The following is a 21,514-nucleotide window of genomic DNA, read 5'->3' as shown; positions in this document are numbered from 1 at the left end:
TTCATTTCTAAAACTTTTATCATTTTATCTAGTAGCGCCAAAAACTTTTCTTTTATAATATAGTGCTTTAATTTTTTAATTTTTCTCGTTTACATGGCCGCCGCCGCTGCTGCTGTAGTGGTGGTACTTTCTTTGTCAAATGTTGTTATTGTTGCTGTTGCTGGTGTTGTTGTTGTTGTTATTTCAACTTCTGTTGTTGTTGTTGTCGTTGTTGTTGCTGTTATCGCTATTGTTTTTCTCCTTGGTGTTTTTGTTGATGCGTCTGACTCGGCGGTTGCTACATATAGTTCATTTATTTCTGCCATTGTTTTCGCTTTAATGTTGCAGCTGTTGTTGGTTTTCCCCTTGGTGCTTTTGTTAAAGCTCCTGGTTTGGCGGTTGCTGCTGCTGGCATGGCCTTGTCTTAGTTCATTTATTTCTGTCATAGTTTTCGCTTTGATGTTGCAGCTGCTGTTGGTTGTTCATGCTACTGCTGCGGCTTTTGTTGCTGTTGTTATTGGTTTCTTCTTGGTGTTACTCCCGAGTCTGAAGTTGTTGCTATTGTTGTATAGTTCATTTATAGTTCATTTATAGTTCATTTATAGTTCATTTATAGTTCATTTATAGTTCATTTATAGTTCATTTATAGTTCATTTATAGTCCATTGCGGTTTTTTTGCTGCTGATGATGATTTTGATGATGCTGTCACTTTATTGATCTTCGGAAGTCATTTGCTATCACTTACTTTAATCTCGAGTGATCTTTAAGAGACTCTTAGCCTCTCTTCCTCTAAACACCCTGAAGCATACTTCTAGATTTTTCCATTCATGGCAGCACCTCAAGTGAGAATAATATAAGCTCAACGAGTTTGCAATGCTCTTTTCAATTGCTTTTCAAACTACCTCTAAAATTGTTGATCCGATAATGGTTGCCTTTAACTTGAAACGCGACAATATGACTCAAAATCCGTTGAGATATAAATAGCAATGAAACAGCCGCCATGTTGGTTGATCTAACAAGAGAAGCTAATGACGAATGCTTTTTTAAATATAATCATCGTTGAAATAAGTATCTATTTTTCTTTGTTACTAAAAAGTGATATATATCTTCACATTTGAAGATATTACATGTCTTTACGTGTAAGAATTACTATTTTATCTTCTCTTGTTGAGAATATCTTACTCGGTTTTTTGCGCTCACTTAGTCGTAAGATATCACCTCACTACTCGAAGATAAAATCCGTATCTTCGCTCGGCCACGTAATATCCTCTATGTTAACGATAAATGCACTTTGAGTTACGTTCAATAATCGAATTTAGTCAATTTTTAAGTCATAGTCAACCATTATCTTGCAAAAGCAAGAAAATTATAACAAGATGCCTAACTCTAACTCTAGCATATTCCAGTTAAGTCGTTCCAGGTGATTTCGTTTCTCTCTGCCAGAATGAATTAGCCGATCAGCGAACATTTTGTTCGAAGCTCAATATTTCCAAGTTCCAGGTTTTTTTGGCCGTCAATAAACAACAAATTTGTTTCAAAAATAAAGAAAATAAAACTTATACTCGGAAAAATTCACCAAATATATTTTTGAAATAGTATTTGTTGTTGTTGTTGGAAAAAAATTCATTTTGACAACGGATAATATAAAATACTTGGAGATTTTCGCTGTGAAATGCATTGCATTTCGAGCCTAGATTCCAAATCACCTGCATTTGACTTTTACTTGATTTTTGCAGCCAGTAGCTCATTGCCTTAAATCGTGCATTGCCTTATTTACGATGAGTTATTTGACTGGATATCCATCAGAAACCTCCTGTTTCATATGTTGGATTGACTTTAATCAACAAAACACCTTTCATAGGCTCAAGATCTTCTTTCTTCTTGTCCAATAGTATCTGGTTGTTACTATGACTAGACGACTCCATATCTTTTAAGGCAGAGTCCAAGCTTCTCAAAGAACCCCTATGTCGGTTTTTCTTGAGATTTCCATTCTGCCATAAAAACTCGTGTTGCCCCAGTAACGGAGCTGAGTCGCGCCGGTTAATGTTGTGGTGGTTTGGATAGGATGTTCTATGCACGGTTGTTAGGTTTTCCCCAGTATCAGAGCAGCAGCTATCAGCGTTGCACCTCAAATGGTTTGAAAAGTCTCTTCTGAATTCCGAGTTGATCACGCTATAAATGATGGGGTTGACTGAACTATTTACCATCAACAACACAATACATATATTGAAAACCAGCCTCACGTATTTGAATGTTTGTAGGATGTTTGGGTCGTAGGCAGCCACGAAGCGAAAGATCGTAAATGGGAGCATCGTCAAGGCAAATATGACAACCACTGGAGTTAGGATTTGCACAGCACGGCGGTTCTGGGATGCTCTTGCTTTGAACTGCTTTCGAAAAGCACTGCCTTCTCTAAAACTGGAACCTTGGTAACTTTCTTGTCTTTTCGTATTGTTCCTTAATAAAGTACGTATTTTGACATAAGTTATTAGGATGACCGTGAGAGGTATAACGTAAAACATTAGCGCCGATATGACGCTAAATAACTGCAGTGAGAGCATGTTTGGCCAATGTGGGCGACAGTCTCGCCTCCAAGGTTTCACATCCAGGTCCATAACAAACAATAAAGGAGCAACGATAAAGATAAACGAGACAAACCAAATAATGAAAACTATCTTCTTGGCTTGATCCAGCGTTATCTGGGGCTTAGTACAATGGACGAGCATCTTGTATCGATGGAAGGCAATAGCTGTAATGCACCCGATCTGGACACCGTAAAAAATATCCAAAAATGGATAGATTGTCCGGCACATGAACCTCCCAAATGGCCAGGAATAAGGGAACTCCGATCGCACAACAACAAAAGGAAAGTCTACAAGAAGAATCCCAAGGTCGGCGATGGCGAGATAAAGGATAAAGAGATTTCCAGTTGACGTTTGTCCGCGTTTACGAGAAGTCACAAAACAAACCAATAAATTCCCAAGAACGCCGACAAGGAACATAAGAGTTTGGAAGACCAGTCGAATGACCCTAACTCCGTGAGGCTCTTGAAACAAAGACGGGTGCTTCTCCTTGGTGTTCGCGGCAAGTGTTTGGTTAACTATCGAGGTATTGTGACCTAGAAGTTTATAAGTCTGATTCAAAGCAATGTTGTCGGCCATGATCAAAAGTAATAATAATATCCCTGATGTTTAGTCGAGAAGCTGACGCCAAGCAAGGAGAAGCTCAATAATGAAGAACAATAAAACGTCTTCTTTATAAAGACTCGTTGTTCTTCGTGTTGATAGGCTCGCTCCGCAGATCAATTACTCTATAATGGTCCTTTTTCCTTAAACACACAAAAAAAAAACATAATCATCCGGGTTGGTTTTTTTCAATTAATGTCGGGAGTATTCCAATTTCTCTCCTTCTCCTACGGACATAAAATCGCACAAACTCACCACGCTGCCGCTTACACAAATTAGCATAATAGGACCTGAAGTGGCATCATTTTCATTATTTTTTAAAGCTTAGAATACCGAGTTAGATGTGACTTAAATTTGATCTATTTTTTCTTTTCTAGCTTTTTATTACACTCATAAGAAACATCATTAATTAAGTTACACTTTTATAATTGTTTATGATTTTTTTTCTTACAGAGCTATCTCTTTTAAAGAACTAGAAAAATTACTATAAGAAATTATAAACAAAAATACAAGAAAAACTAATATGTAATGAAATAACAAAAATCAAAGAATAAAGCGAACTACATGAAATTACAGGGGAAAAAATACAAGAAAAAATAATAACAATGCCTGGGTATATGGATATCTTTTTAATTTTCTTAACTTAAATTTGATCGTATAAGGCTTTGGTGGTCTGTTTTAATGAGTTGAAATTCAGCCCACGTCCGAGAACCGACCAGGAGGAGACATGAATTCAAGTGATTCTAGCTAGGATCGAGTTATTTTCAATGTGACTAATATAAAAAAGAAAAAAATATCATTAATCTATATCATAAATATATTATAAGTACATCATAAATATAATACAAATGTATTATAAATATAACATTAATATAACATTAATATAATGTAAAAATAACATAAATATAATATAAATATATTTTAAAAATAATTTGAGTAAAATCCAATACGAGCAAATAATGAACGGGAAGTAGAGAAAATATATCAAAAAATTACATTAAAATAAAAAATACACAAAAAAATAAGAAATAAAAATAAAATGAAATAAAATGGATCCATAGCCAATAGAATAGATTAGAATAAAATGATTGAGTCGATTTAAAGGAATAATTCGTTGTTTCAATTATCTTAAGTCCTATATCTGCCTACATTATTCTGTCTGTCTGCCTCTCGTTCATTCTCTCTCTAATCATTTCTTTTCCCTTCATTCTCTTTCTCTATTTCTTTCTTTCTTTCTTTCTTTCTTTCTTTCTTCTTTTTTTTTTTCTTGATTTTTTTACAACAGAACTGAAGAGAACAGTTACAGAAAAGAACAGAACCGAATGCAATGGAATAGAAGAGAAGAAAAATAGGATGGAAGGGAAGGAAAAGGAATAAATGAGAATGAAAATCATATCCGGCCAGTTTCCTAGCACAACTAGAAACCACAAAAACAATTGGTAAGCTAAGTTGCCATTAAGTTTAGTTATTTATTCAGTAGTCAGAAATAGAGCGAGTAAAAATAGCTTTCCTTATAATTAATTTAACGAGCAAGCTGTTTCGGAGATTCGTGCGCGTGAGGCGTCACTTAGCCTTAGCTAAAAATACTTTGTGTTTAAAAAAAGGAATTAAAGACAACATAAAATAAATTTAAAGGGACACTTGGATTAAAATCGATGAAAATTGGAAATGTCTTGAAGCTTGTTTAAACTTATATATATGGCCCCAATAGTAGCCAAGCAACATATTTTTTTCACATTAAAAAGTGGCAGATAAAATATTAGCAATTTTATTCAGCATCTAAATTGTGAGTAAATGACGTCATTTACTCAACCCTATTGTTCTTTTTGCTTTTGAGCCAAAATTTCCTATCTGCAATTGGCTCTCAAGCTAAAGTTTTCTCTATTCATGTTCATAATTGAGCCATATTTTCTTCAAATACTTCAATTATTTGGACTTTCAAAAATTGGGGCGTTTTCATCCAAGTGCTACTTTAAATGCAAATAAATGAATATAACATACTGGAATATTCGAGGAATAGATTTTCTGAGGCTTTAAGGTGGTAAAGGGGGATGGGATAAAGCTACGGCCCTATGGTCAGCAGATAAAGAACTTGGACGTTGATGATCACTATGGATATCTAGGAGTGTTAGAGGAGGAAGATATCAATCATCAGAGAGTTAAGAATAGCGTCCAACTAGAATACAAAAGGAGATTAAGACTGATTCTTAAGTCAAAGTTATCAGGAAGAAACAAGATTTCCGCCATTAACGCCTATGCGGTTCCAGTAATAAGATACACAGCTGGAATAGTTAATTGGACAGAAAGACGCGTACAATAGTAACCATGCCTCGAGGGCTACATCCACGTGCGAATATAGATCGCATCTATCTTCCAAGATCTATGGGTGGAAGAGGACTTAGGACCGTAGAGGACACTGTAAGAGAGGAAGAACTTTCCCTAAAAGAATATGTCAGCAAACATGAAATTCTATGGAACATTGTAAAGGATACCGTGAAAGAATCAGAAGAGACCAAGAAAGAATACCAACAGCGCAGGCAGAACGAAAGACTTGAAAGATACAAAGGCAAGCCTTTACACGGAAACTACATCAAGACGTGCGAGGACAAGATGGATAAGGAGAGCACTTGGCTCTGACTAAAGAAAGGAGACATTAAAATGGAGACGAAAGGACTACTCACTGCTGCACAGGACCAAGCACTACCAAATACTGGAGAAGTACAACAGTAGTGATTCATCGCTGTGCCGGTTATGTAATGAAAAGACCGAAACTGTGGACCACCTTGTATCTGGCTGCAAAGTACTGGCAGGGAGAGTACAAGGACAGACATGACAAAGTGGCAAGAATACATTGGCACCTATGTGGGAAACACCAAATACAGTGCACTGCAGATATTTGGTGGGATCACGAACCAGAGAAACTAGTGGAAAACAAAAAGGTCAAGATCCTATGGGATTTTAATGTTTACACGGATAAGAAGATTGAAGCATTGACATCTCAGTGCCTATGGACCACAGAATTGATCAAATGGAAATGGAAAAGATTGACAAGTATCAAGACCTCAGAATAGAAATCGAAAGATTGTGGAGGATGAAGACCATGGTAGTTCCGATAGTCATTGGATCGCTCGGCACAACATCAAAACAATTTAAGGACCATAGAACTTGAACTTGATAGTATAAGCTTGTTAGACCTACAGAAATCTGTACTTTTACGCACGGCACACATCTTAAGAAGAGTACTTCAGCTCTCAGGAGCCGGGTAGAATCTCGAGCTGAAGGTTAATGTATACCAGCAAAAGAGTTGTAATATTCTTATTTTGCTGTGAAATAAAGGAATAATAATAATAATAATAATAACAACAACAACAACAACAACAACAACAATAATAATAATAATAATAATAATAATAATAATAACTGAAGCTATTATTTCCTCATTATGTGTGTTCTATAGCAGAAGGTAAAGAGATTCTACACAAGCAAATCAAGAAAGCCCTTAAACAAGCACAAGTCAACATGCTAACGAAAGAGGTTGAGGACCAGAAGTGGGAAAGCAAGTTGTTCGTCAACAGATGGAAGGATGAGGATCTTCATAAAGCTTGTTTCAGCTGGATGCGTGAATGGAAGACACCACACCTACGCACACAATTGCTGGACTTCAAGAGCTGTATCAACAGCTATTACCAACAAAGCTGTACCTGGCAAAGAAAGTCAAAACACTGAACACCCATGACTATGCTTGTCGAAGGTGCGGAAAAGAACCAGAGAGCGTAGCACATGTTCTCGATGGATGTGGTGCGATGTAGTGCGTTTGTTTTTCAAAAAGCCCAAATTGCGTTCGGCCTACGGCCTCACGCAATTACGGACTTTCTGAAAAACAAACTCGTGCAAATTAATTCCCAATTGAACTCGAAATCATCTTATTACCTATACATAACATCATCATGGACGTACTAGGCGGCTATTCAAAAGATGTAATGAGGTCAGTACAAAGCTTAGTAGGAGAAAAGAGCAAATTAGTGCTGAAGAAGATGCAAAAAGCAATGCTAACAAGTACACTAAATATAGCCAGAAGCATGAAGATCTTAGGCCCTGAATACTGAACATTGAACACTGAACCGAACTGACATATACAGTCAACTCTCGCCTTACGGACACCCCGCTATTACGGACACCTCGATATTACGGACAGGGAATAAATCCCCGGCGAAAAATACAAAGAAATGACTGAAAGTAACTCCCGTTATTACGGACTCTCGCTATTACGGAATTACGGACACTTCGTGTGGTCCCAATCGCACGTTTTCATTGTTTAACTCTCGTTATGACGGACACATCCTGTAATTAAATACTGCAGTACAGTACATTCATAATTTCAAGTGGTTTATTGAAAAATAACCAGATACAGTACAATTCTGTATTGAACTTTCTTGTTCAGCGTGGGCTGACTACGATTGCTAGTGAGTTTTCAAGTTTAAGCAATAAAGTAGCAGAAAGTGCACTCAAAAAACAATCACGCCAAAGCACAATCGATAGCTTTTTCAAATCTTAGAAGAGTCAGAGTACGGTCTACTACAGTACTGTACCATGCAATTTTTAATTTTACGTTACCTTTTAATTTACAGTTTTCATACGATCCTATAATGTTAAAGTTTGCTTAATATTAGAATAATTGTCATAGTTTTAATTCTATATTGCTTGTTTTATGTGATTAACAATAGTGATAGTTGTCATATAATCAAATTAAACAATTTCAAGAAAAAAATGAGTGTTTTTTTTTCCCGCACCCCGCTATTACAGACTCTCGCTATTGCGGACACTAAATTACGGTCCCGAGGGTGTCCGTAATAGCGAGAGTTGACTATATATATTTCTAGATAGGCGGCAACAGGACTTTGAGACATTGCACTTAATAAATATTGTGATAATCCTTATAGAATTTCTTATTATTTATTATTTCTGATTATTCTAACTCAGTAAGTTTTAGTTAAGAGTTTAATAGGTTTTGTTTAAAGAGATTCCAGTGACTGGCCACGTGATCTCACGCCCAGTCACTGCAGTAACCTAGGCATTCGTGCGTAATATACTGCCAAATAATAATAATAATAATAATAATGATAATAATAATAATAATAATAATGAATAATAAGTATATGTAATAGGACTCCATGCTGTCCAATTAAGAAATAATTGGAAATTCCGAGGACTGGCAAAATTGGATGGGGCCTTAGGCCGTCCAATTTGGCAGTCAGAGAAATTTTTCGAGTCTAATTATTTCTTGATTGGGGAGCATGAAATCCCATAACCTATTAATTATATAGCTGCCTAATTAATCCCATATCAACCTGTCCAATTAAGAAAATAATTGGACAGTTACCTATATGGCATTAATGAGAAGCTGTATGATTATAATAATAATTTCATAATAACGATAAAATAATTATATAAATATGAAAGAAACTATATCTAAAAATATATAACTTCTTAGAATTCTCTCTATTCCTGGTGGGAGAGGGCAATCAAGTTCGCACCATACAGGATGGCGGCTTTGACTTTGTTTTATTTAGTTTAGTTTTGTCTTTATTGTTCCGGTGTTATGGACGTTATCTCGCGTGAATAAGCCTGAAGCGAGATGACGTTTTACCCCCGACTCTATACCATAATAGTTTTCAAAATTCTTTCATATTAAAATTTTTGATTCCTTAGAGAATACAGGAACGATAGTCATAATTAAAGAACAAAAGCAGTGTGAAAAGGATCATGGTCTAGAGACGGGGGTAAAATGTCATATCGCTTCAGGCTTATTAAATTAATATAAGTCGATTTTTACCCGATTTTATATATTCCCATATACCTCTGTTCGACCACTATTGGGTGGAAAAATAATTGAACCTCGGTCAAAGTCATTCGGCAAAATCTATTATTTTTTAAAACTGTTTTTGTTTAAGATTCTCTACTGAAACAATTAGGTTCCATCTAGGTTTTCTAGCACGCTGCATGGGGTTAGGTCAGTACGTTAAGTAGGTCGAAATTTTAAATATAAATCTTATTATGTAGTCAAGCAATAAGCTTTATAACCAAGCACTATTGGATCTTTGTGGGGATCTCTCACTTTAAAGCGACATATAAAACAAATTGAAACGAATTTATTCGAGTAAGTACAGAATTATTTGTTCACAAAGGTCCTTGTAAAAACAATAGTATATTTTAGCTAGAAATTTGAGTTGAATATCGATAAATAAAGCTTTATATCCTGTTGCACTGATGGGGATCTTTCATTAACATCTTCAGAAACAAAAACTATAGCTAGAATAATAAAATGATCACGGAAATACATAGTATTCTTTGATTAGTTAGGCCAATAATTGTATTTTTTGAACTCTGAAAAACTTGATCAATATCCGTAGCAATAAATGACGTATACGAAAACTATAATTGGGATCTTTCAATTAAGATCTTCAGAACGGAATAAAAACTGTAGAGTAAAAAAATTAAAGAAAATACAGAATCCTTTGTTTACATCAATAAAATGTATTCTTTAAATTCTGAGAAATTTATGCCAAGTTCAATTGCAATAAATGATTAGGATCTTTCAATAAGATTTTTCAATTGAGATCTTCAGAAATAAAAACTGTAGAATACAATTACTGCGGTTATAGTACACTCAACAATATTACTCGACTCTGATTGGTCGAGAGGAGTACAATTATAGCGTTAATTGTACTCCGTAGGAGTACCGAATTAAGTCGCTATGGCAACACGGCCAAAACAATGTCAAAACAATTATTTTCTATCATTTTGTACTTAAAAAAGATATAAATAATTTTTTTAAGTCGTAAGAACTAATCTTTTTTATGCATTTCAGTTGCGCGATGGACTGAAAATCGTCCGCCAAATTACTCGTGTCTATTAATTTCCAAATTGTACTCGAGATCGTGCGATTTCCTATACGAATACAAAATTCTTTGTTCACACCACAGTCCACATCCAAACAACAAAAACTTTATTTCAAACTATAGAAATGAAAGTCAAATCACAATTTTTTTATTGATAGAATAAATATCTAAAAAAATTGCGTTTGTTTGATGTCTGTTGTCGATCCATGTTGCTCATTATTATTTCCTATAATTTCTTTCCGATATTCCGGCTTTTCTACTGATATGAATCATTAGATGAAATACAAGGTTCTTATTTGTGAGCGACTACATTAAAGCAAGTTCGGTACGGATGAACAATTCACCTCAGTGTTTCAATAAACGTTGTCATCGTCAAAGGCGATAGGCGATAGGCAATAGGTTGCTATCAATAGACGTCACTTCCGGTAATAGCTGCGTTTTTGATGGCTTGTAGAATCTTGGAGGTTGTTTTGATCTCTTGTTTTCTGGTTTGATATCGTGAAAATAGTCAAATGCAATAGTTTGAAGACTTATTTTGACATGTTTTGACTTAACATCCGCTAGTTGCCCCTCAGTCAACCGCTTGTTTGCCCTCCAATCAACTCCAAAAAAGTCACGTGATTGATAGTAAGCAATAGGAGAAAAGCGATAGGAGCTAGGTCATTCCAAGATTCAAGAATGGCTGGAATGACTCCTGTTTCTGCTTCTTATTCTCGTCAAGAAATGGACCTTAATTGTTCTTTGTATTCAACGATGCCATTTCCATATCGGAATGACCTATCGCCATTCGCCTTTGGCGATGACAACGTTTATTGAAATAAGTGTATATGACACAAGAATTGAATAGTTGGTTATTTAATTTTAGTTTCATCAAATATAAAATGGATTGAGAAAAAATCCTCATTTATTCATCCCTCTATCGACCCATCCATAAGGCATGCATATCGACCCATTCATATCGACCCATCCATCTATCCATCCCTCCATCCATATCGATCGATCGATCGATTGATCGATCTATCCCTCCATCCATCCGTCCATCCGTGCATCGTTTGTTCCCATTTTTCTCTCGATGTTTTATTTACTTTCTAGAGTTGATTAACAAAAAAAGTCGCAGCTGACTCAGAAGCAATTGTTCTATGTTCTATTATTCAATGGCTTAAGTTAAGAAAAACAAAATATATTGGATTGAAGATTGAATTTATTCAACTTTTATCTCTAAAGTCATTGTTACCTTCTCACCTGGAAAGATCATGATCAACTTGACAGATTCACTCCAAAAATACTCAAATTGCATCTAAAATTGAATCTACTTACGTTAGTATTTTGATTTTCTTGTTTCGTAAACGGTTTCTGATCGATCCTAAATGAGTATTTCTTGCGGAGACAAAGAAAAAAAAATTGGAAAACTGGTTTTTAGTATAAACACTAGCAACTTGTCATATTATTGTTATGGAACGACCGCTCTCGGTATGAGCTTCTTCGGGATCTTTATTCTACTCTCTGTATTGAGCTAATTACACGAGTATTAATAATAATTCTATGACAGGTGTCATTCTATAATCAATGTGATAATATCGTTGAATCATGATTGGCTAAGAGAATAAGTAAATTCCTGAGTGTGATATCTTAATAACGAGTAGTACGAGTGGAAAGTCCCTGTAAGACGGATATATACAGAAGAATCTTCATAATCTTTTTAATTCACTCATAATGTCACTCAGTTTAAACATGCTCTTCCTGTATGGGGGCGTGCAAGTCACTCAAAATATTTCGTTAATATTGACAAAGTACAAAAGAGGGCTGTCAAATTTGGTTATCTTAAATATGTAACACCAATTAATGAGATCATAGCAAGTTTAGATAGTGTAATATGGAATAATATCATTAAACTCATCGTTAATGATGAGCTTGGCGTTAGGTGCATATTCGGTGGGATGGGCGGAGCCAGGCACAAATTAGCGGTAACCATGGTCACCCTGTCACCACCCACCGAACACCTGTCACATTGACCGCGATCAGTCAATGGAATACTTACCTCTACTTACCTGTACCAGTGGTAGGGATGGCGGGCGGGAAATTAAACTCGTGTTGTAGCGTAATAGCGTAATAGCGTAATAGCGTAATAGCGTCGTATAGCAAGTGCTAGCGATAGATAGCGATGGCGAATAAAGGTTCGCGTGGTTGGCATTAAGCTAGCGTGATCACGTGTGTAGCGTCTTATCGAATTTCGTAATGATAGCTATGATCCATATCTCATACAGGCCACAGAGATCGACTAGAATAGATTGCGACATGCTATAAACAACTTGCTAGCTGAGTCGATCAACGATCGCGTGAGGTAATAAATGCGTTGACAGCGGAGATAGCGGTATGCGTCCGGACAACGCTACTGCGAGATGTCATTGACCTCGAGTCTAACTTAGCCTAAATTACATTTAACCACATTTAACAATCCGGGGCATCCTCTTGAGGACAAGAAGCCTCAATTATATACAGTCAATTCAAAAAATGTTGTCGTCAACCTACTCAAGTCTACGCGACTGGACAGAAAGGAACTCTGGGTAGCAATCATTGAAGCCGAGTTGACTCCATTATTTTATCTGACTAGTTATGCCTGGTTTACAGCACAAACCTTCGTAGGCGAGCGGGAAGTGTTGAAGGAGACGTTTTTTAAATGCCTTCATACTTTCGGAATTGTGAACTGAATCATAACTACTTTGTTTTTCTTTCCCTAAACCCGAAGACATGCATTTGATGGATTGTTTCTCGCCATTATTATCTTATTTCTAGCGGGAACAATTAATTAAGAACGAATATTTAACCGCTTCAGTGATTTTTACCCATATTCCTTTCGGTCCAGTCGCGTAGGCTTGAGCCAGTCGACGACAACGTTTTTTGAATTGACTGTATTACCTTAGGTTAACACTGAGCGTTTCAAAAACGTATTTTTAAATATATGTCTTTTTAATTAATTAGTATTTATATTTCTCAATTTATATTGATATTGATATTATTTGTATACATACTTATTATATATTTACTCGAATTTTACGGTCAAGAAGCCACAATTATATATTACCTTAGGTTAAGACTGAGCGTTTCAAAAACGTATTTTTAAATAGGTCTTTTTAATTAAATAGTATTTATATTTCTCAATTTATATTGATATTATTTGTATATATACTTATTTATTATTAATGTACATAATGTACATTAATGTATTGATGTACATAAATATAATGTAATTCTTTTAATATATTAATTTGTAATTGGGAGCGTTTGTTTTTTAAAGAATAAAGAGCTATTACCATTAAAATCTTGGAATTAAACATAGTTTAAACTATAGTTAATATATAAATATACACTTATTTCAATAAAGTTAGTCGCCTGAAAAGCTACAAAGCTGAGACCAACAAGGATTATGGGTAGTTACATTTTACATGTTTCAACCGCTTTAATAACTGTTGATGGATTTTAGATCTTTCACCAGTTACAGTCTCACCTCTTCTGAGCATCCTCAAGCTGTAAATTGTATCAAAAGCTTGACCTGTTGGATATTAAAAGTTTCCCATGATCCTCAGTGATCTCAGCTAAAGAAAAGGCTACGAGGAATATTTCTATCATAAGATTCAAAAGAATAGTGCTAAAATAACTGAGCAAAGGGGTAGAAAGTGTGTAGGGTGTAACCAGAGGTACACATGCTAATGGGAGGAGATAAGAGGTTTACTTGTGAGTTCAATGCATACCATTATCTAAACTTGTGCGTGATGGCAGGCTTGCTGAGATCTTATATCAGACTTTTATATGGCTAATTGATCATGCTTTATCTTGTTTTTATAAGATAAGTAATAGTAATTAGAAAACTGATGTCTTGCTTAGTTTGTCCTTTTTTTCTCTCATAACAATATCTCAATATATATTTACAATTAATAATAATTTACGAATTTTATTTATTTTTTTTCTAACCCATTCTATATTTGGTACCTATATGGTCGAGTGCTTTGATAAATATTTAAAAATTATTTGGGGAGTTTTACTTTTTTTTCCTCTCTTTGTTCATTGCTTACCTTTAAGGCGAATAATCCTTTTCCATTGAAATTAGTAAAAAAAAAATCTTTTTTAAAACAAGCTGGACTGGAGCGAGTTTTGAAATCAGAACTTATAATATTAATAAGGAAGTACTCTTGTCATTTGGGAAAGCATCACAAGATTATAAAGTCTGTGAAATTTGAACGCGTTTTGTTTAAAAACAAAAAAAAAAAAACACACAGAATTATTGGATTTCAAAGGTGTCGAAAATTTACGGGCAATGTATGATTATAGTGGACACATTTTTTTGTTAATTTTTTCGTACTTTTGAAGGCTTGTAACTTTGGTCCTTTTTAAAGTGCCTATCACCCTTCTGACAATATTCTCAGTATTGATTCTACATGGGGTAAGATGTGGAATAACCCGAAAATATTTCATAGTTTGAGTGCGGCTTCTTGAAGTTATTAAGGTTTTTCCATGCCATATGCTAATGCTGTGACGTATGAGGAGTAGTCATTTAATATACAAAACATTACTGGCACAGATAGATTAAATTTGAAATACGTCATTGTTTTTCCCATTGCTCTTATAGAAATTATGGCAAAACGGCTAGTTTTCCCATAGAAGCCGGTGTTTCGAATTACGAGGAACAACAAATAACCATAAATGCCTCCTCATACGTCACAACATTAGCATATTCGACGCCATTTCGAAATGAAATTAGTGACTGAAGAGACTTGGGTAATATTTTCCTTCTCTTTTTACACAACGATCCATCCATGTGCTCTTTTCTCTCTCCCAACCTAGACCTAGAAAATGTATCTGAGAAAAAAAATTTTCCTCAATCAAAAAAAAAAAAAAAACTTAAAGGGCCACTTGGCCGAAAATCGTACTTTCCATGCACCATTTTGGTCTAATAGCTTCTGTGTTTTGAACTAGACCTACTTGAAAAAGGGTGTAGACTGACCAAAGGCGATCATCAATTCACGATCCAAAAATAGCTGACATGAGTTGTGTCTCTTATTAAAGTATTCCAGAACACGGAGGTAAATTTTGAGATGTATTGAGATATGAATGAATGGATTGATGAATACGACCCAAATAAATGAATAAATGAAGCATGAAAAAACAAAGAATGAATGACAACATTCACAACATTCAGAAAGAGTTAACTGTACTGACCAATGCTGGTAAAACTTGATAAATCAGGCACACTCTCTAATCCTCGACAAACTAAACTCTATAGCTCACCTTGAAGACCTGCTCTGCGCACTCTGCTCTAAAACGTGTCACTAGATAATTATCATTAGGATAACCTCTATAGTGTCTATTTTATGTCTAGTTATTTTTGTCTATAGTTGTTTATTGTAACATCGTAATTTTTTTAGATGTTCTTCAAGTCTTCTAGGTTTTGATTTTCGTTTTCGAGGGCCATAAGCTAGATAACTGATAAATTATGTTATCCTCGTAAAATAAAAATGTAAAAAAATAAAATACATTTTCGCAGGAACTGCTCGCCGCCACAACACCCACATGCAGAGTTGAGAGCCAACATGTAGAGAAGGAAATGGGATTGAATATTATATTCCTTTTTGTTTAACAGCTGCAAATTTTGATGGCAAGTGGATGGCATTGTTCAAAGAGAAATAGATCTAGTTACCTTCGTCTGTAGAACCATGCTATTCAAACCATGTGATGTTTACATGTTCTCTGAAAAATGTTTCTGTCAAATGTTTTCATATCCATGAATATGAACGAATAAAGGACAACTATAAATGATAAAGGAACAATTCTCTAGAGAACATCATGTAAGCATCACGTGGTTTGAAATGGGCAATTTACATAGGAAGAACCGAATCATACGAAGGTAATTAGGTCCATTGAACAACCACTTGGATGGCGGGATATATGATCAATATTGGTCGATGTTAGAAAGGCAGTATATTGTAAAAAGCCTGACATATTCTATGTCAAAAAACTTAGAAAAGATTAAGTTTTAAAAAAGAAAAAAAAGGGAAGACGTAAAGAAAACTTAAAAAAGCGGGGTGTGCCCCCAAAGCTATGGAACATTTTACCGCATGACGTAAACACTTCACCTTCAATTGACATTTTCAAGAAAACACTTAAAACTTATTTTTTCAAACATTAATGTGACGTTAAATAACATTATATAACATTATAGCATTATATTTGCTTTATAACATTTTATTTTTTTGTATTTTTAGAGTATATATATATTTCATTATTGTAAAAGCATTGAGATGTTTAAATGCGTTTAAGATTTAAAGTATTATTATTATTATTATCATTATTATTATCATTATTATCATTATTATTATTATTATTAAATGATCAAAGGAGGAAAAAGGCAAAAAGAAACGACCGAAAAAATAAAAACAAGAACGACAGAAAAGCTGATTTCTTCTATATTTCTCTGTCGCATATTTAAGGCGCCTGAAGCTAAGCTGTACTTTCATTGGGAAAGACTTCAACCTTTTTCAATATAAAATTTTATTCCTTTTGATTGATAAGCCAAAGTCTCGCAATTAAGCGGTTTCAGCTGCAAAGACGGCTTATTTTTGGTGATTTTTGTGTCCTACCTCGAGCTTTCTTGTTAATCCTGAATCAGAAATTATTTCGTCAAATAAATATGTGAGCATTTTATCCCAGATTTATCAAGATGCGGCAATCTCGTTCGAGAAAATCGACTTACCTGAGAAGAAAAGAGATGTCAGGCTTGATAAATTCCGGCTAAACCTGCTCGTAATCAGAGATGTGAATCAGTTGATTTAACGTTTTTTAGTCAACTTGTGATGTATCTATTGAATAGACGACAAATATAAAAGATTATCATCAACTTGGCTGTTCTCTCTTTTACTTTTTACTGGGTTGCCTGTGGAAGCCCAGTCGTAAAATTCTTTGGTTTTTACTGGGTTGGCTGCCACAATCGTAAAATGCCAGTTTTTTTGTTTGTCTTTTCCTTCTCGCGAAAAGTGCATTCTTGCGCAAGAGTACCCATATATAGATTTGAATGACGTGTTCATAGATTTTCGGCTTATAGATTGGCTTAGCAGCTGAGGGTGTAATTCAGGTCTTTAGTAATATTGGTGAGCAGTAAAAGTAGAGTTATAGGCTTGTACGTCACATATTTATTAGTATTAATACAGTTACCTCATCAAAAATTTCATTAAAATCATTGAAACGTGAAATAAAGCCTCGACATTTTACCCGATCATTGAGAAATAGCCCCTCTTTCCTCTTTCGCTCTGCGTGGTTATTTTTAAAATTTATCCCGTTTTAAGGATTTTTTCCCCCACCAGTAAGAAATAAGAGAAGGTTGGAGACTCGAGTCCCAAAAGCGAACCATCACGAGTCTTTGAAACCTCGTACGTCTTCGAATTTTCTTTTCAGCGCCAAATTTTAGTCATAACCCTTCTCTCACATCCCTATAGAACCTAGAAAGTCGCACTAGAGTAGTCTTCGCGTCTTTAAGCCATGAAATTTGCCTGTATTCACATACTACCTCGCTTGTTCTGACCCGGGAACCAATTTCAAATTACTAGATGCCCGGGAGTTTTTCGTTAACAGAAGTGCTTGACTATTCTAAATTAAGTAAGAATACTTTCAATGGGCAAAAATGTGCTAATTTGACGATTTTTTCAAAAATCAAAAACTCCCGGGTATCTAGTATTTTGAAATTGGTTCCCGGGTGCCGAGCGGGTGCCGGGTATCTAGACAGTTGGAAAATTATATATCAAGGATGAAGTTGTATATCAAGGGTAAAACTGTATATCAAGCGTGAGATAGTATATCAAGGTCGACAGGGCAGAAAAACGGGTTCTACTTTCGACGTTTGTGCGTTAATAAGCTTTATATTTCATAAACAGGCTCTTTTAGGGCTGATTAACAAAATATCAAAATTTTGGGAAATTTTATAAGGAATGGGTATTTGAGATATAACGCTGAACGTTGGGAGAGATGATATTTTGATCAGCACAAAAACTAACATTTTCGCTAACACCTCGAAGTAGAATTGCTCGAGATTAGCAGAATTTCGTGAAAAGTTTAAAGCACAAGAGACACGAATGAAACAATAAACATTTTTTATCATGAATAAGAGATAAAGAAAAAAATTGCGGAAGTAGCAGCCTTGTCGTTTATCAAGGGTAAAATTGTATATCAAGGGTGGAAACTGTACATCAAAGGCAAGAGAAAATGAACTGAGAAGGAATCCCCCCTATATAGCCTTGTAACCATCATGTGCACACTTTGATCCTATTTTTAGAATCAATGATGCTATTTTTATCTCGTTACCATTCCCGCGCGATAATCATGTTTCCCTTTAATGCCTCGTTTTAGGACACGGAAAGCGCCATATTTCGCTACGTCCACGACAAAAACACAGGCTTTTGTTTACTGCAAGACTGGAAGCCGCCTACCCTCAAGAAATCAACCAATCGGGCTCATCGCGCAAAATACCTCCAAGCTAAAAATAGCATCAAACTTTGCACATGGTGGTTACAAGACTATATAGGTAGGATTCCTTCTCTTAGTTCATATTCTCTTGTCAAAGGAGTTGACAGCTGTCAAAGAAGGGAAAGACGTCGCAAGAAAGAGACAAAGATAGCCTTCGTGGCGATGAAAACTGTCTACCAAAGTAGTAAAAGTGTATCACGATAAAATAATCTTGAAACAAACAGCGCGCCATAAATTTCCGGGAAACTGATAATCCCCGATAATACGCACTTAGGGATGGACCATTAGATAATTGATGGGGGTGGGGGTGGGGGTTGCAGGCACTTTGGTTGCATGATATCTATTTTTTTGGCTCAACCCTTGTACGTTAATTTTTGCGTACAGTTAGATATTTTTCTTCTAGCAGAACAGGGTGCACGTTTTTTTCTTTTTTGAGGTTTAAGTGCTTGCTCGATATTTTTTTGGTGATTTACGCAGCCCCCCCATTAACTATGAAATGGTCCGTCTCTTAACTCGATACACTGCACTATTAAATGGTTATCACTCATTTTAGACGTAAAAGCAAGGAAGTTAGTGGAGTCGGACTTCACGGCTTAATAATGTAATAAGCCTCGTTTAAAAAAAAACTTCATTATAAAATATTGGAATAAAAAAAATCAAGGTATTTTATGACCGGTTTACGTTTACCAAAGGTAGCCCGGTAAAAATAAATACAATCAATTTGACCTTGAATTTTGGGACGTTCATATAAAGGATTAGTCTCCTACGCAGCCGTTATTAGTGTCGTCACGCAACGGGGAGTGAGCGTTGCGTGACGACACTAATAGCGGCTGCGTAGGAGACTAATAAAGGATTATTATTCGGAGACTTTTGTCACCAGGTTTACATCGAGCCGCTTACTGCTAGGGATCATGTTACTAAAGCCTGGGGTCACGTGACCGTACCCGACAGGTACCGGCCTGAGTCAAGCTACACAAACGCCCGGGGAGGGGGGGTACTCCCATATATAGACTATACGGGGATTATCCGCTGAACAGGGTATGGTTTTTCGAGCTTCTTGTCATCAGGGTATGCAATTTCACTCAAGTTCCAAGTTCTTCCTGAGCTTCCTGTCATATTCAGGGTTTCTACCGTTCGTATTAACTGAAACTGGTTATTATGGTCGTAAAAAAACGGTACGCGAGATGACATGATAATTGAAACAGGAACTCAGTGCAATAAATTATATCTTTTGTCATTAACAGGGTCTACAAATTTGAGTTTTTTTGTCATAAACAGGAAACCCCTTTCAGAATCCCAGCGGAACACCCCTACCCCGAAATTCTGGCGGAGTACCCCCCCCCCGGGTACAAACGGCAGACGTTGCGAAAGTTTATGAAGTTTTCGACAACACAAGGTAGGTTTTTGCGGTGTAATATCTTACGTATGCATGCATGTGACTGGTATACAGAATAAAACTTGTTTTTTTATTCTTTGTGATTAAGAAACGAGTTTAAAGTGCGTATCACCCTTCTGACAATATTCACAGTATTGATTCTACATGGGGTAAGATGTTGAATAACCCGAAATATTTCATACAGGCATCCCAGCCACTTTTTAGGCAAATTTGATAGGAAATATAGGCTGTGCAAGTTCTAAATATAGGAAAATATAGGATTTTTTCCCAAAAATATATGCACTTTATAGGAGCTAAGATAGCTTTTCGGTGGCGTAACCAGGGATCGGCCATAAAAAAAAAAACAGAACCAAAAAAAAAAAAAAAAAAAAAGGGGGGGGGGGGGGGGGGGGCATTTTATTTCCTTCGCCAAATATGCTAAACAGTGTAAAATATAAATGTATCACTCAGCAGTCGTCCTATTTATAGGAAATATAGGAGGTTTTCTTTAAATATAGGCTCTTTATAGGATCCTATACAAATTATAGGAAATATAGGAAATATAGGAGGTCTGGGATGCCTGTTCATAGTTTGAGTGCGGCTTCTTGAAATTGTAAAGGTTTTTCCATGCCATATGCTAATGTTGTGACGTATGAGAAGTAATCTTAATATACAAAACACTACTGGCACACATAACTAAAATATGGAATGCGTCATTGTTTTTCCCATTGCTCTTATCGAAATTATTGCAAGTTAGTTTTCACATAGAAGCCGGTGTTTCGAGTTACGAGGAACAACAAATAATAGCAAATATAGGGGAGTACCCCCCCTCGGGAAAAACGCATGAGCTGATTTACGCAAGAATCAGCGTTTGGATAAACAACATCACTGAAGAACGGGTCTTAAAAAATCATTAAAGATGGAACTGACGTTTCGGACGCTAGTCCTTCGTCTTTTCACGGTGTATAATTTACTCTTTTATCATTAATATTTCATTAGAAACACCGACGCAGCTCACACTAGTTTTTAGCTAGTTATCTCTTCTGAAGTTTATAAAAGTGCTACTCTGACGAAAATCGCTCAAACTTGGATTCAGCTGAAACTTCCTAAGAATACTCTTTAAAGGTCCAATAATCACTGTATGAAGTGTTTTCTCGATATTCAGGACGAAAGTATGATATTTTTACGATTATTTTTTGGAGTCTGTGACGTCATACGACATCAAACATTGCTACATATATTTCTTTGTATATAAATCCTTAATTTATTTTATTCCTACAAGAGAATATTCTCTTGATTCCTATGAAGCCCAAAGGGTGGCTAATGTGCTTATTTCACATTACTTGTGACTATAATTTATATTTTGGGGTGTTTGGGTATTTCTTTCTCCCTTTACTACTGATATTTTGATCTGATAAACTACAAAGAAATGTATGGAGCGATGTTCGAGTTCGATGTTCGAGTACTCCACTGATTTCGAAAATATGATTTGCACTAATATTAAAACAAATCATTCCTCTACAAACAATGCGCCAGCGAGCCCGTTGTGCCCGCGGACATTTGTGCCT

The 21,514-nt window shown here is 35.6% G+C and overlaps 1 protein-coding gene across 1 annotated transcript; it reads right to left on the bottom strand.

Annotated features, from left to right (window-relative positions):
• Positions 1-3,221, bottom strand: LOC116286694 (galanin receptor type 1-like). Its single transcript, XM_089040635.1, has one exon. The coding sequence runs from the start codon at positions 3,138-3,140 to the stop codon at positions 1,782-1,784; it is 1,359 nt and encodes a 452-aa protein (XP_088896761.1). The 5' UTR covers positions 3,141-3,221; the 3' UTR covers positions 1-1,781.
• Between the last annotated feature and the right edge of the window lie 18,293 nt (positions 3,222-21,514).

This window comes from Actinia tenebrosa, unplaced genomic scaffold (assembly GCF_029948245.1).
Source record: "Actinia tenebrosa isolate PJP-AT-01 unplaced genomic scaffold, QUT_ActTen_1.0 PGA_scaffold7__59_contigs__length_16204524, whole genome shotgun sequence".
NCBI classification, from domain to species: Eukaryota; Metazoa; Cnidaria; class Anthozoa; order Actiniaria; family Actiniidae; genus Actinia; species Actinia tenebrosa.
This window is presented reverse-complemented; position numbering and strand designations above follow the sequence as displayed.

What these genes read in the sequence shown, in the direction of transcription:
- LOC116286694 (XM_089040635.1), bottom strand. Translation starts at nt 3,140, where the DNA reads ATGGCCGACAACATTGCTTTGAATCAGACTTATAAACTTCTAGGTCAC.